General features: G+C 41.0%; 1 protein-coding gene across 2 annotated transcripts in view; it reads left to right on the forward strand.

Moving 5' to 3' along the window:
• Fut10 (fucosyltransferase 10) overlaps positions 1 to 11447 on the forward strand; it is a 100416-nt gene extending 88969 nt beyond the window's left edge. For both annotated transcript variants that reach the window (XM_042700587.1, XM_042700586.1), the window contains exon 5: positions 11026 to 11447. In XM_042700587.1, the coding sequence (XP_042556521.1) occupies positions 11026 to 11259 (234 nt within the window). In that variant the 3' untranslated portion in view covers positions 11260 to 11447. The remainder of the gene's footprint in view (positions 1 to 11025) is intronic.
• The last annotated feature ends 4794 nt before the right edge of the window (positions 11448 to 16241 follow it).

Consider the following 16241-nt stretch of genomic DNA (forward strand, 5'->3'; position numbering starts at 1 on the left):
TCTGTTGATATGCTGGATTACATTTATTGACTTACGTATGTTAAACCATCCCTGTGTCTCTGGGATGAAGCCTACCTGATCATAGTGTATTATTTTTTTAATGTGTTTCTGGATTCTGTTAGCTAGAATCTTGTTAAGGATCTTTGCATCTGTGTTCATCAAGGAGATTGGCCTGTAATTCTCCTTTTTGGTTGGGTCTTTGCCTGGTTTGGGGATGAGTGTGATATTGGCTTCGTAGAATGAGTTTGGGATAGCTCCCTCCTTCTCTGTTTCTCTGAAGAGCTTGAGGAGTATGGGTATTAGTTCTTCTTTAAAGGTCTTATAGAATTCTGCTGTGAATCCATCTGGTCCTGGGCTTTTTTTTGTTGGAAGACTTTTGATAGCTTCCTGTATCTCATTATAGGATATTGGCTTATTTAATTGGTTAACTTCTTCTTTGCTCAGTTTGGGTAACTTGTATTTCTCTAAAAATGCATCCATTTCCGCCAGATTTTCTTCCTTTAGAGAGTATAGCTTTTGAAAGTAGTCTGTTAGAATTGTTTGGATATCTTGGGTACGTGTTGTGATGTTTCCCTTGGCATCCCTAATCCTATTAATATGGGTTTCCTCTCTTCTTTTTTTAATTAATCTTGCCAACGGGCCATCAATTTTGTTTATTTTTTCAAAGAACCAGCTTTTTGTTTGGTTTATTTTGGTTATGGTTTTCTGATTTTCTAATTGGTTAATCTCTGCTCTCAATTTGGTTATCTGGCTTCGTCTAGTAGCTTTAGGTCCCATTTTTTCTTGTTTTTCTAGCTGTTTTAGTTGCAACATGAGATTATTTACTTGGTCTGTCTCCATTCTCTTGATGTGGGCACTGAGGGCAATAAATTTGCCCCTCAGGACTGCTTTTGCTGTGTCCCACAAGTTTCTTTGTGAGGTGTTTTCATTTTCATTGAGTTGTAGGAAATGCTTTATTTCTTCTCTGATCTCTTCTGTTACCCAGGCCTTGTTAAGGAGTGTGCTGTTCAATTTCCATGTATTAGAGAAATTTCTGCGGTATGCTTTGTTATTGAGAGCTAGCTTGATTCCACTGTGGTCAGATAGGATACAGGGGATTATGTCGATCCCTTTGTATTTGCTTAAGTTCCTTGCATGAACTATGATATGGTCTATTTTGGAGAAAGTTCCATGAGCTGCTGAGAAGAATGTGTACTGTGTTGTTTTAGGGTGAAATACTCGGTAGATGTCAGTTAATTCCGCTTGAAGTATGGCCTCACTTAATTCGGTAGCTTCTTTGCCAATCCTCTGGTTGGTAGACCTGTCCTTTGGTGAGAGTGGCGTGTTAAAGTCTCCTAGTATTATTGTATTGGGATCTATTTTATTCTGTGAGTTTGAGAGCATTTGTTTAACATATCTGGGTGCACCGATATTTGGGGCATATAAGTTGATGATGGTTATATCCTCCTCTTGGATTGTTCCCTTTATTAATATGTAGTGTCCGTCCTTGTCTTTCTGTACTGATTTTAATGAAAAGTTTATTTTGTCAGATATCAGGATAGCTACACCTGCTTTCTTACTGGGGGCATTTGATTGGTAGATCCTTTTCCACCCCTTCACTCTGAGTTTGTTTGTATGTTTGGCTGAGAGGTGGGTCTCCTGAAGGCAACAGATGGATGGGTCTTGTTTTCTGATCCAGTCCTCAGTTCGTTTTCTTTTAATTGGCGAATTCAGCCCATTTATATTAAGAGAAAGTATAGAGAGATGCATTGTTGTCCCTGCCATTCCGTTTTCCTAAGTTTTTCTTCTTTCCTTTCCTCCTGTGCTTGCTCAGTTAGACTTTGAGTAATGCCTGTTTGGGGCAGGTCCCAGTTCCTGGTTGCTTTCTTCAGGTTGTGTCCCCCCTCTTAGAATTCTTTGTAATGCTGGCTTAATGTTTATGTATTCATTTAGTTTTTCTTTGCTATTAAAAGTTTTCAGTTCTCCATCGAATGTGAATGCTAGCTTTGCCGGGTATATCAGTCTGGGTTGGCAGTTATTGGCTCTCAGGGCTCGTATGGTGCTTTCCCAGGCTTTTCTTGCATTCATTGTTTGTGTGGAGAGATCTGCAGTGATTCTAATTTTTTTCCCGTTGTAGTATAGCTCCTTCTTCATTTTTGCTGCATGCAGGATTGTTTCCTTATTATTCAGATCCATCATTTTTACTATAATGTGTCTAGAAGTATTTCTCCTGGGATCTTGCTTGTTGGGTGTTCGATAAGCTTTTGTGATGTAGTTAAGATGGTCGTTTTTGAGGTGGGGAAAATTTTCATTGACTATCTTGTTAAATAGGTGTTGCATTCCCTTGCTCTGGAATTCCTCACCTTCGTCCACTCCAATTATGCGAAGGTTAAATTTTTTAGCATTATCTGCTTGCTCTTGAATTTCCCTTTTGGTTTAATTTGAGTGATTTTTCCATATCTGTCACTTTTTGGTCCAGTTGGTGTATTCTGTCTTCTGTATCTGATACTCTACCTTCCATTTCATTCACTCTGTTGACCGTGGCTTCTATTGTGGTTTGCATGGTGGAAATGGATCCCTTTATGGATTCAATGTTGGTTCTCAGAGTACTGATCTCACCTCTCAATGAGGTGAGATCAGTATGCATTACCTCTAATTTGGCGTTTATCTCACTTCTTACTGAGGTTTGTGCAGCTTCTATTTTTGCATCCAACTTTTGTTTGATATCCTGTATATCTTTTGATAGTTCATCCTTGTGCTCTTTCAATTTCTGATCCATTTCTCGCTTTATTTCTTGAGTCATTGCCTCCAGCAACCCTTGGATGTAGCTTTTGTCTTCCATTCCTGCTTTGCTCCCACTGGGGCTCTCCCCTGCGTGGCTGCTGGCTTTTGAGGTGAGCTTGCTGTCCTGGGTAGTGGTAAACCTTGTGATTTTTCTCTGTGATTTTCGCATGGGGGTTCAGGAGACTGCTCTTCAATCTTGTTTTGGTGTGTCTGTCTTTGCTTGGTTGCTGATTCTGTATTGGTAGAGAGAGTCTGTGCCTGATCTGGATTCTGTTGGGAGCCTATTTCCAGCTGCTATTCTGACTTACTTAGGATTCTCAGCTCTCTGCTGTAGATTGCTGGCAATTCCCGCCTTTGGAAGTGTTGAGCAGCCTAGACTGCTTGTGTTTGCTCCTGCGGGTGCTCTTGGGAAGATCAGATGCTCTGAATGCACTCTCCCAAATACTGGAGTCTGCTATGGGCTCCTGATGTGTTTTTGTTTGTTTGTTTTGGGCTGGTTGTGGGCTTGAACTCTAGGTTTGGGTGCTGTCCCTCAGCTCTTCAGCTCAAGGCTGGCACCCTACCATTTGAGCCACAGCCCCACTTCTGACCCTTTATGCTTTGTTCAGGCGCCGGTCCCTGGGCCTGGTTCCGGCCCCAGCCTGGAGCGTGCTCGTTAGGCCTGTGCTAATGTGTATACCACCTAGGTTATGCAGCCTGGAGGACACAGTTCAAATTTCTTCTACTGTTGGTAGTCTTGACCCAGGGGCGCTGTTCCTGGCTTGGGCATTTAAGCTCCCTTCCAGGGGCGCTCTTGCTCTGGCCTGGCCAGCAGAGTGTGCTCCACCGGCTGGTGGAGCTCTCAAACAGTTCCCAGTTTTAGTGGGTCCTGTGGTCCGGGTGTTGGGGTAGGGAGTCTAGGTCAGGGTCTGGGGATTCCCTCCAGCTCTGGTCTCCCTTGATGGATTCACTGTCCCCTGTGGGGTACTCACCCTGTAGGTTGTCAGTTGTTGTTGCAATCCGAGTTCAGTTGGGGTGGTTGCGGGCTGGGTTGGGCGGCCCCCCGCCGGGTAGTTGCGATCACGATTGGGCGGGTGGTCTGCCGACAGGTCCCTTTGTCGCACTGCTGGTGCCGGGCGGCTTTGGCGGGATGGAGCCTCTCCGCTCCGGTGGAGAGTGAGGGGTGGGGGTGGGATCCTCGTGGAGACTCCCGGCTGGTAGGTTTCTCTGTTCCTGGCGATCCGCTGTTCTGCAATCCGGTACCTGGTGATCTGCAAGCAGCCCCCTGTGTCTCTGGGGCTCCGGCAGCCCCCGCCGGGCCGGCTGGCCGGCGGCTTGGCGCACTGCCGCGCGGCCAGTAAAGGTTGGGGGAGGGGTCTTCGCTCTTCTCTGTTCTGAATTTCTTCTTTTCCTCCCTTTGTTTTTTTGTTATTTTCCACCTCTGGTTTTTCTCTGAGTGTTCGTCTTTTTGTTGTTGTCGGTCTCTTGGGGAGATTAAGCGTTGGAACTCGAACTCTCTTTTTGGTTGGAGAGAGCTGTGGCGTTTCCCTACTGCCCCGTCGCCATCTTGGTCCCCCCTTCGGTCATTAGGTTTTTAATGTTGTGTTCTCTGGACGGACTAACTTATTTATCATTTTGCTCTTCTAGTTTACTTCAGGGAAGGTGCTGATGGCTGCAGGTATTGCTTGTTGAGTGAAAAGATAAAGCTAAATCTGTCATATTCAGTACTGGAACTGTAATGCCCTTATGGGTTTTGTTGTTGTTGTTACTGTTTTATTTTGTTTTTGCCAGTCCTGGTGCTCGAACTGAAGGCCTGAGCACTGTCCCTGAGCTTCTTTTGTTCAAGGATAGCACTCTACCACTTGAGCCACAGTGCCACTTCTGGCTTTTTCTGTTTATGTGGTATTAGGGAATCAAACCCAGGGCTTCATGCATGCTAGGCAAACATTCTCCCACTAAGCCTCTTTCCTAGTCCCTCATATGTTTTAAATATGTGTAATAACCTAGATTTCAGGAAAGCAGATGCCGTTGGGTCCACCATGAAGATAAGCTCATAGGAATCCCCTATTATCTGCTATAGTCCATCTTGTTCTTTTCAGAGATTAGAAAGGTGATTTAAATGTGTATGCACGTGTATAGGAGGGGGTTATGGCGATGACAGCCACACAGTGTGATAGAACATTCATCTCAGTAATTTTTCTAAGGATATGGTTTGGGCTTCAGAGTTACTCTTCTGACAGATTTAAGGGATTTGCTTTATTTTTCTTTTGTTTTGTTGGTTTTTTTTTTAACTGTAATAAGATTGATGTGAATTTTCTCCCATCTGCTAAGTATAACTATCCCATATAATCACCAAGAAACTAAAGAAATAAACAGAAGGTGTTTCTGTAGAAGCATTAATACTACTAGGCACAAGAAGAACCTCTAGTTATCATCTGACTGCCTTATACACCCACCCAGGGGACTGTAGTAAATAGAGTCTAATAACAATGCCAACTCAGACCCTTGAACCCAACAGTCTTTGAAAATTTCAGATTTCAAACAATCCCACAGTGATGGCTCTTTCAGTTAATGAGCTCTAGTCTGTGTTTTTGAAAGAGCGAGGGACTTGAATTTCTTGTTATGGCGTCAATTTTCTCTTTGCAATTTTTCCATCTTGCTCTTTCCAAACTGACATGGTAGGCCATACTGAATCTTTAAGAATTGGTTACAATTTTAGCTGATTTCTTGTTGTTTGTATAGTGGCCACTTCTTTCTCCTGGGTGAAATAGGTTGTGTATCTATCTTTCTTTGGTAGGACTCATCACTTTTTGGAATTCTGTTCCCTGATGGGTTCAGGAAAAGTTAAGAAATTCAGTATTATCTAATATTTTCTCATTGCAGGAATAGAAACCATATACTCATTGGAAAACCATATACTCATTTTCAGTTCCTGGGGCTTGAACTCAGTGTTTGGCCTGTGTTCCTGAGCTGCTCTATGCTCAAGGCTAGCACTTGAGCCTGGAAAAATAAAGCTGCTGGAAGTGTCCAGCTTTTTTTGAGTAGTTTATTGGAGATAAAAATCTCACAGACTTTCCTGTCAGGACTGGCTTTGAACTGTCATCCTCAGATCTCAGCCTCCTGAGTTAACTAGGTTTACAGGCATGAACCACAGGTCCCAGTTCTGGAAGGAAAATCTTACCCACGATCTCAGCTGGAAAGGAATGCTGAAAGTTCTTTCTAAAAATGCCCTATTTCATCAAATGTACTTCCTTCAGGTCATATTGTAAAATATTTCTGGCAGAACCTTAGAATGAGAAGAGTTCATTTCTTTTATTAGTGATATCACTTCTGGGTAGAACTGTATCCTGCACTGTTGAATGGACCCTTCATTTGAGTAGGCAAGCAAGGAAATTGAAAGGCAAACATCTTTGAAGGATCTGGCCTTAAAAAAGCCATGGAAGGTCATGAGATAAGTACAATGATCAAAACCTTGTAACTCAGAGATTTTGAACAAGTTGTCTGTAAATTTGGCTAAAACATTCCTTATGTTGAAGATTTTATTGTTTTAACAACCTGTTTTATCTTTCATCAATTTTGGCAGATATGTGATACTTTAATTTGAACCCAAACTTCCTCTTCTGTAGTCACATCTTAACTATCTGTTTGTTATTCTTCAGGCCAGCAGGATACTGCCTGCTGTTTAGAATATGATCTCCCAAGAATTGTTTTCTGCTTAATTCCTTGGCACCTCCTTGAGAGATTCTGTTCTGTTCTCACTCCAAATACTATGAACTCTAGTTAAAGTGTTTGAACCTACTTCTAGTCCTTTGAATTTTTTATTGCTATTGAGACTTCCTAGACTTTAAATCTGAGCATTTCTTCATAGTCTTCAATTTGGGTTTTCTGTGCTCATTGATGTTGCAACAGCAATACTCACAAGACACTAAGTTGGAAATGAACTTTACAGCTTGGGTGGGGACAGGGAGGAGGGATAGTGAGAGAAAAATGAGGGAAGGGGTAACAATGTTCAACAAGAAATGTACTCATTACCTTACTTATATAATGGTAACCCCTCTGTACATCACCTTTACAACAAAATAAAATTAAATAATAAAAGGAAGTGCAGCACTGGACACTGATGTGGACTATACAACTCGTGGGTGGAGGCGCGAAGGAAGGACTGGGAGAGAATGAGGAAATAGAAGAAAGGAAATGTACTCATTTCCTGACTCATGTAATTGTAATCCCTCTGTACAACACCTCTTTAACAACAATAAAGTAAATTAAAAAAATTCAAAGCCATTCGGACCTCTGACCCCTGAATTGAGCTTTTCCTATCAGTGCGATTGTAGAATCTTCCTTTGCCTTATGTTGTGAAATTTCATGAGAATGTACTTTGACCGGAGATTATTCATCCCTTTAGGTCTTCAACTCTAGGTCTTTCAACTTGGACAAAATTATTGTGAATTATTTCCATGGATATTCTTTTTCCTGTGTCTTTTCTGGAACTCTTGATATTTGCACGTTAGAACTCCAAGACTGATCTCCAAATGTTGAACTGATCTGGAAGGTCTAATATTTGAATGGTTTTCTGTTTCTTTATCTTGTTCTTCACTTCATGGAACATTTCTCAACTTTGACATTAAACCTTTCTATTAATTGTTTCAGCCATTATAGATCCAATTTCTAGCATTGTTCTCTCTCTTCTTTCTCTCTTTCTTTCTATCTCTCTCCATCTCTCTGTCTCTGACTCATATTCCCCGAACACTTATTTTCTGGCATCTGGTTCTTTCTCCCCTCTCCCTGCATCTTTTATTTCTTATGAAGATCTTATGCAGTTTTTTAAATTTTTCTGAAAAAAATCTCTTCTTGTCTATTTCTCATGTTGAAAACTTTTCTCAGATGCTTTGTAATCTTTATAACCTGCATATATTAGGGTGACTTGGGGGTTCTGAGCATCAGGGTGATGTATTTGCTGTGCTTTGTTAGAGGTTTGGTCATTTTCTTTGTAGATATCTGAGTTGTATCTTCTGAGACATACCCCATTTTCAGAGACATACCCCATTTTCAGGGAAGGACCATTTATTTTCCTGTCTAGATCATGAGGCTCTGGCTGCCATCAATGTGAGAATATGTTGCAAATTGATGGCAAAAGAGATTCAGTATCTGGTTTTTCTGGGCTCACTGAATCTTTCTGTATCCAGTCCCCCGCAATTGCCCTCAGCTCTACCTTCTGTTCTTCAGGTCAGGAACCTTGCACTGTACTTCTTGAGAGAATAAACCTCTAATCGCTTTTGGGTAGGAGGTACAGGAGATACCAGCACCTGCCCATCAGCCCCAGAGGACTTGAGTATCTAAAAGTTACCTTTCTGTTAATTCTTTCACATTTACTTCCTCCCTCCCACTTCCAGGAGTATCTGGTGCCTCTTTAGGGTTCTGTTGCTTCTCTTTTTTTTTCTTTCTTTCTTTTTGTCTTTCTTTCTTGTGAAAATACTGTACAGAGGGGTTACAATTACATGGGCAAGATAATGAGTACATTTCTTATCAAGCATTGTAGCCTCCTCCTTTGTTTCCCCTTCCCATCCCATCCTCCCCCCCATCCTCCTCCCCCCTCTACCAAAGTTGCAAAGTTCATTAATTATAGTTTACCACTTTTCTACCTGCTTCCTAGTCTCCAGCTTTGTACTGCTCTCTTACCTGCTGCCAGCCTCTCAATTTTTACAGGTTAACATCTTTTGAAAATGATAATGCTTTTACTCTAATGTTTCATGGGGGAATGAAATTAAATGTATGTATTCAGCCTGCTGTCTCCTCTTCAGCCCCATGGTTATTTCTCTATTCCCTTCTCCCTGAGAAAAATGGCAGAGGGCCAAATCTTAAACTTGTTGGCCTTGGAATGTAGAAAGCTTATGAATAAAGCCTATGGTGGATCAGGGGAAGATCCAGGAATGGCAGTCAGAAGACCAGGAGAAAGTACATACTAGTCTGTTAGCAGCAGAGGTCTACATGAAAGCATTTTAAAGCTGAGACGTACTATGCAAAGGTCAGATATCATTAGTGTTTGGAAACAATATCCTAGTGTAGGGAACAGTTGAGTGCAGTCAAAATATATTAAAAACAAGGGATTGGATGTATTAATGACATAAGGATAGATGTAAAAATGATGCTTGGTCCCAAGTGTGGTAGGTCCTGCCTGAAATCCCAGGGTGGTGAAGACTAGAAGAATGTTTTTGTTTTTGTTGGTCGTGGGGCTTGAACCCTGGGCCTGGGCACTGTCCCTCAGCTCTTCAGCTCAAGGCTAGTGCCCTACCACTTGAGTCACAGCACCACTTTGGGTTTTCTGAGTGGTTTATTGGAGATAAGAGTCTCACAGACTTTCCTGCCAGAGCTGGCTTTGGAACCATGATCCTCAGATCTCAGCCTCTTAAGTAGCTAGGATTGCAGGCATGAGCCACCGGTGTCCGGCCAAGAGTAGAAGACTGTAATTCAAAGTCAGCTAGAAAAAAATTCTTTGTAACTTTTTTTATTGTAAAACTAATGTCCAGAGGGGTTACAATTACATGAGTTAGAAAAGAATTCTTGAGGGAACTTTCAGTCCCCATTTGAAGCAATAAAACCACATGTAATAATACATACCCATTTCCCCAGCTGCATGGGAAGAGTAAATTGGATTATAGTAAAGGCAGAATCAAAAAGGTCTGGGGCATAGTTTAAGTGTTAGAGCACCTGCTAGCAAGGTCAAGGCCCTGTGTTCAGTTCCCAGTCCCACCAAATAACGTGTGCGTGTATGAGCACGTGTGCACACGCTCCCCCTTCCCCCACAATGATGCTTGGTTAAAATAACAAATAGAATAAAAGAAATGGTCATATATGGGTTAATGAAAAGTCAATAAAATGAGAATTCATTTTTCAAAAAGATATTGAAGCTGGGCACTAGTGGTTCAAGCCTGTAATCTTGGCTACTCAGGAGGCTGAGATCTAAGGATTGAGGTTCAAAGCCAGTCCAGACTAGAAAGTTCCTGAGATACTTATGTCTAATTAACTCCAAAAAGCCGGAAATGGAGCTGTGGCTCAAGTGGTAAACCTTGAGCAAAAAAAGCCCAGGGAGGGCTGGGAAGGTGGCTCAGAGGTAGAGCGCTTGACTTGCATGCATGAGGTCCTGGGTTCGATTCCTCAGTACCACATAAGCAAAAAGAAAATAAAAGCCGGAAGTGGTGCCATGGCTCAAATGGTAGAGTGCTAGCCTTGAGCTGAAGAGCTGAGGGACAGCGCCCAGGCCCAGAATTCAGGCCCCACGACCGGACCCCCCCCCCAAAAAAAAGCCCAGGGACAATGTCCAGGAGTAGTACATACACACAAAAAGACACTGAAATACCAAGAAACAAATTTCATACATTAAAAAGTCTTCCTTTGGGGTGGGGGATTATGGCAATGACATATAGGAGAAAAGGAAATAAATACATAAAAAAAGTAGCAAGAGAATAGAGCAGCTTTAGAATCTGGAGAGAGGTAGTAGGTTCAATCTCAGGAATACTAAAATTTGGGACTGAGAGACAATGTTTGTAGCTTTTGGAACCCTACATCGTTCCTATCTCTGTGAAGTGAGGTAGTAGCACTTCTTTCACTTGCTTTAAGAATTAAATGAAAAACAGAGAGAGTGAAGGAAGGGGTGATATTGTCCAAAAAGAAATACACTTATTATCTAATGCATGAAACTGTAACTCCTGTGTATATTACATTACCTTCAGAATAACAATAAAAATTTAAAAAAGGACAATACAGCAAGCACCCAGTAGAGTATCTCATATACAGAATAGCGTGAATAAATGTTAGATGCATTCCTATACCCGTAAGTTCTCCAACGGAATAGTTTGAGACTCTATTCAGGGAAGAGATTTGCTTTAGGAAAGTGGGTGCTGGGTTTCATGTGGTGAGGTGAGCACACAGGAATTGTGTTTCCTTGTCATGTTTTTATCTCTGTGTGTGTGTGTGTGTGTGCCCACACGCGTGCGCACACGTGTGCGTGTGGACCTGGACCTGGAGCTTGAACTCAGGGCCTAGGCACTGTCCCTGAGCTTTTTTGGCTCAAGGTTAGTACTCTACCATGTGAACCCAGATTCACATCTAGCTTTTTGGTAGTTAAATGGAGATAAGGGTCTCATAGACTTTCCTGCCTGTGCTTGCTTTGAATCTCAGTCCTTAGATCTCAGCCTCCTGAGTAGGTAGGATTACAGGAATGAGCCACAGTGCCCTGCTTCTTATCATGAGCTTTATAGTCTTTCTTTCTTTCTCTCCATGCAGGGCTTACCACCCAAAAAATGGAAGGCGGAAGTTACCCACCTGAGTTGCCCAGAACCCACCATGTTTGCTTTCTCCTCTCCGGCGCCTCTGCCTCTAGGTGGCCACTCTTTGCGAGAGATGTGGATACCAAGTTTCCAGCAATCTAAGAAGGAAGCCCAGGCACTAAGGTGGCTGGTGGATAGGAATCAAAATTTCTCATCTCAAGAGTTTTGGACGCTAGTATTCAAGAATTAATTTTTAGAAACATAAGATTGACACAGCCTAGAGTCATCTTGAGGTTTATTTTCTAGTTTGCCTTAATATGTAATGGCCATTCTTTTGATTATCTGTTCAGATAATAATAAATCGTTGTGAGCCCTATCAATTAATAGCTATAAAGTATCATCAGAGATTACCTCTATTTTTTATGCTAAAAATAAATATTTTATATGGATACTTGTCATATTCATTTTACATTTGGACTGATGTACTTCTGTAGAAATTCATACAATGAAGAGTATTTTCCCTGGTACGATGGAAGCAGAGGATATAGCTGGATTTTTAATATTTACTACATTATTAGCTCTTAGTGGTGTTTGGCATTCTCAGTGTCCCAATGCTGAACATGAACATGAAACACATTACTACTTGGCAATGAGGGGTTCCATCTGTTAGTTTCCAGGCATGTAAGTAAAAACAAGCTCTCTTAAGCTTATCTGCTCCCACTCTTTAAAGTCAAAAGGATATATGTATGTCTAGCTTTTTTTCTATACCCACAGCCACCTCTCTAACCATTCACTGTGTCTAATGGCCTCCTTCTAATTCCCTTCCAAAGTGAAAGGTCTTGTAAAAGGCAACTTCCTGTATTGATTTGATCAGTGAACTGTTACCAGTTGTTCCTTATAAGTGCTGAGCAGGAGAATAAGAATTACTTGGTTCGCATTGGAGAGCTTGAATTTATTTATTCCCAATAAAGGTGAAACCAGCTCTAAAGGAATTGATTTACTGAAGTATTCCTGTGTAGCATTTGATGTACGTAGATCATCTTCTTTTTTGAAATTAATTTATTTTTATTGTCCAGGTGATGTACAAAGGGGTTTCAAAAGTAAGGTACATTTCTTGTCAACCTTGTTACCCCTTCCCTCAATTTTATACTACTTTTCTTCCCCTCCAACCCCCTCCCCGCTGCAAGTTGTACAGATCATTTTCAACTTATTGTCTTGTGAGTATCACTGTTGTATTGGTCCCCCCTTGTCCTTTGTATCACAGTCCAGTTGTTCCCTTCCCTTCCCTGATTCAAATAAATGTATATACAATCCCAGGGTACCAAAATCAAACAGTGACAGCAGGGGATATACCATAGGGGGAAGCACATACAAAAGAAACAAGGACTCTCATAGTACATTAAAAACAGCAACAACAAAGAAAAACCTCTGTGTCCATGTCTTGGAGTTCATTTCGTTCAGCATCATCTTATATGGACATATGTACATAGCTTTTGTTTTTGTTTTTTTGCCAGTTCTAGGGCTTGAATTCTGGGCCTGGCCACTGTCTTTTGCTCAAGGCTAGCACTCTACTACTAAAGCCACAGCACCACTTCCAGCAGTTTTTGTTTCTGTGGTACTGAGGAATCGAACCAGAGCTTCATGCATGCTAGGCAAGCACTCTAACATTGAGCCACATTCCCAGTACTGCTACTTAGATCATTTTCATCCCCTCTGTTGCTCTTTCTACTTCCCTTCCCCTACACTTTTCTGCAACTTTTTTTTTTTTTTTGGTGTCTGTCCTGGGACTTGAACTCAGGGCTTGAGTGCTGTTCCTTTTGTGATCAAGGTCAGTGCTCTTACACTTGAGCCAGAGCTGTACTTCTGGCTCTTTTTGGTAGTTAATTAGAGATAAGTTTCATGGACTTCCCTGTCTAGGATGACTTCAAACTGGGATCCTCAGATCTCAGCCTCCTGAGTAGCTAGGATTACAGGAGTAAGCCAAGAGAGCTCAACCTTTAACTCTATTTTTTTTCATATACTAATTGTGCAGAGGTCTCATTGTGGTATTTCCATACATGTATATCATGTATATAATGTATTTTGATCATATTCATCCTTTTTTAAATCCCCCCTTGGAAGTGGCACTATGGCTCAAGTGATAGAGCACTCGCCTTGAACTGAAGAGCAGAGGGACAGTGCTCAGGCCCAGATTTCAAGCCCTACGACCGACAAAAAATAAAACTTTTTAATAGATGTATTTTTCTAGTCTCTCTCTCTCTCTCTCTCTCTCTCTCTCTCTCTGCCAGTGCTGGAATTTGAACTCAAGGTCTCATACTTAGCTGGCACTCTACCATTTGAGCTCTGAGTTTTGGGTGTTATTTTGGAGATGAAGCCCCTCAGATTTTTCTGCCCAGGTTGACTTTGAACTGTGATCTTCTAATTTTGGCCTCATGAGTAGCTAGGATTACAGTCTTGAGCCACAGGTATGTCTGGTCATTATTCTGTTTTCATAAATGCATATCATGTATTTCAATAATATTTATCTCCCATCCTACTTCCTCTCCCTTCCATTTGACTTCCACCCCAAGCATTTCTCTTTTATTCTCATGCCATTTGTGTTTTAAGTCTGTATTCCACACGTGAGAGAAAACGTGCAATATTTGTTTTTCTGAGTCTGTCTTATTTGACTTAACATGATGATTCTTTCTTTGCTGGTCCTGGGGTTTCAGCACTGTCTGTAGCCTTTGTGCTCAAGGCTAGCACTCGACCACGTGCACTTTCAGCTTTTTTGGTGTTTAATTAGAGATAAGAGTCTCATAAATTTTCCTGCCTGGGCTGGCTCTGAACCACCATTCTCAGCCTCCTAAGTAGCTAGGATTATAGGCTGGAGTCACCAAAGCTCAGCCATAGTTTCATTCTTCATGACTGAATAATATTACATTATGTATATGCACCATATTCTCTTTACCTGTTCATCAGTTGGTGGGCTCTGAGTCTGATTCCGTGTCTTGGCTATGGTGAATACTGCTTCTATAAACATGCGTGCTGACTTAATATTCCTTCGGCTATATGCCCAGGAGTAATATAGAAGCTTCATATAGTAGTCCTGTTTTTAGTTTTTTGAGGAACCTCCATACTGATTTCCAGAAAGGTTACACTTATATTCTTATAAACAGACTATAAGTGTTCCCCACCCCATCCTCCACAACATTTGTAGTTTTCTTGATTTTGATCCATGTGAGAGCATAACTGGACACCTGAGCACCTGAGGCATAATATCATAGTGGTTTTGTTGTCCTCCATAAACGATTGAGACTCATTTTCTGTGCTTATTTATGCATATAGGTTTTAAACAACTCAATACTTTATGAAATCTTGTGCTAACTTTGTTCTTATCAGGAGTTCATAAGTAAAAATAATTTCAGAGCTTGTCTGATATACATGTGCCCCAATTTACTAAAATAAAATTCTTGGTTATTTAGTGCAGCATATAAATTTGTGAGGAGAAAATTCTATGGGGCTGAGAGTGTACTTCAAAAAAAATTAATTAGGTGTTCTGAGTACGTATTTGTTTTTACTTAGTATATGCTTTTTCTGACACTGGGTTTTCATTAATAAAACAATTCCTTCTTGTCTCTGACAGTGATGGTTACAGAAGTCGAAGTGTGTCTTCTTTGTAGCAGGATTCCTATCTACAAATGAGAGGTACACTCTCTGAATGCCTTAGTTTGTTTGCCTGTGTTGATCGCATCATGCTACACCTTTCTCTTTACCTCACTGTCTCCATTTGTGAAATGCTGTTAATCAAGTGACCTGCCTCACAGGACTGTTGTTAGAAATGACTAGGGCTGGGAACCATTTTGCACAGCACAAAACTCTGCTTAGTGCCTCAATGTATTCCACAAAAGTTGTTTGTAAGGACAGATATTTTTAAAGCAGTGTGACAAAGTGGACAACCCTTCCAGAAATCTGAGAAAGAATGTTCATCAGTAGTCTTCATTTCATCACCAGATAATGGAGGTAACTTTGATAACTTAACAACAATACTAGAAACTAAATGTTCTGATATATGATTGGCTTACGTTTGTTGTCATTAGGGACTATTTTCTAGTCGTTTGAATAATGATGGGTGTAATTAGCATTGTAAATGATGAACTGGATAATATGGCATGATGTGTACTCCTCAGAAATAAAAGAACAAACAAATGAGTATCCTTCTTTCATCACATATAGGAGAACCAGCTCAGCATCTGTAGTACCCTGCACGAATCTCAGCACAGACCTAGACTTGAAATGCCTGATAGCATGTAGACTATTTAAAAGAGTAATTTCTAAAGATAAGATTCTTTTTTAATTTTAAATTTTTACTGTTATTATGAAGGTGGTGTATAGATGAGTTACATACATCTAGTAATGAGTACATTTCTTTTTGGACAATGCCACCCCTTCCAGGATAAAGTTCTTTGGGAGAAATCTGTTGCCTTAGTCTGCTCAGGGTACTGTAACAGACTATGATGAACTGGGTTGCTTATAAACAGGAATTTATTCCTCACAGTCCACAAAGCTGGGGAGTCTTAAATCAACATGTCAGTGGATTCAGTGTTTGGTGAAGGTCAACTTTTTGTTTCATGTATTGTCATCTTGTGTCTTTATATGGTGGAAGAGGTGAGGGAGCACTCCGGGGTTTCTTCCACTAATCAATTCATGATGGCTCTACACAAATGACCTATTTTATTCATCAAAAGCTTCACCTCTTGAAGTTGTCATGTTGGCATTTGGATTTCAATGTCTAGATCTGGGAAACACAAATACTCAGTTCCTCATCCCTCCAAATTCTTACCCTTCTCACATGCAAAATTTATTCACATACCCAAAGAGCCTCAAAAGTTTAAGCCATTTCAGCATAAACTCAAGAGCCTAAGATCCAGAGTCTCATCTAAGTTTCATTTAAGTTAAATGTGAATGACAGTCAAGATGTGCTTTATCCTGAGGCAAACTGCCCTCACTATGTAAAGCTATGTTATGGGCTTACAAAATATAATGGTGGGAGATACAGTCCCCATCCAAAAGCGAGTAATGGAAGGAAAAATGTCCCAAGTTAAGTCTAAAGCCTAATGGGGAAAGTTGCATTAGAACTGAAGGTTGGAAAATAATTCTACTTGATTCTCGATGTTGTCTCTTTCAGGACCACTGGCATGGAAGTATCTCCTCCACTACTTGGTGCAACAGCTTCACAACAACTCACACTAA

This window comes from Dipodomys spectabilis, unplaced genomic scaffold (assembly GCF_019054845.1).
Source record: "Dipodomys spectabilis isolate Male_0828 unplaced genomic scaffold, ASM1905484v1 ptg000009l, whole genome shotgun sequence".
Classification (NCBI taxonomy): Eukaryota; Metazoa; Chordata; class Mammalia; order Rodentia; family Heteromyidae; genus Dipodomys; species Dipodomys spectabilis.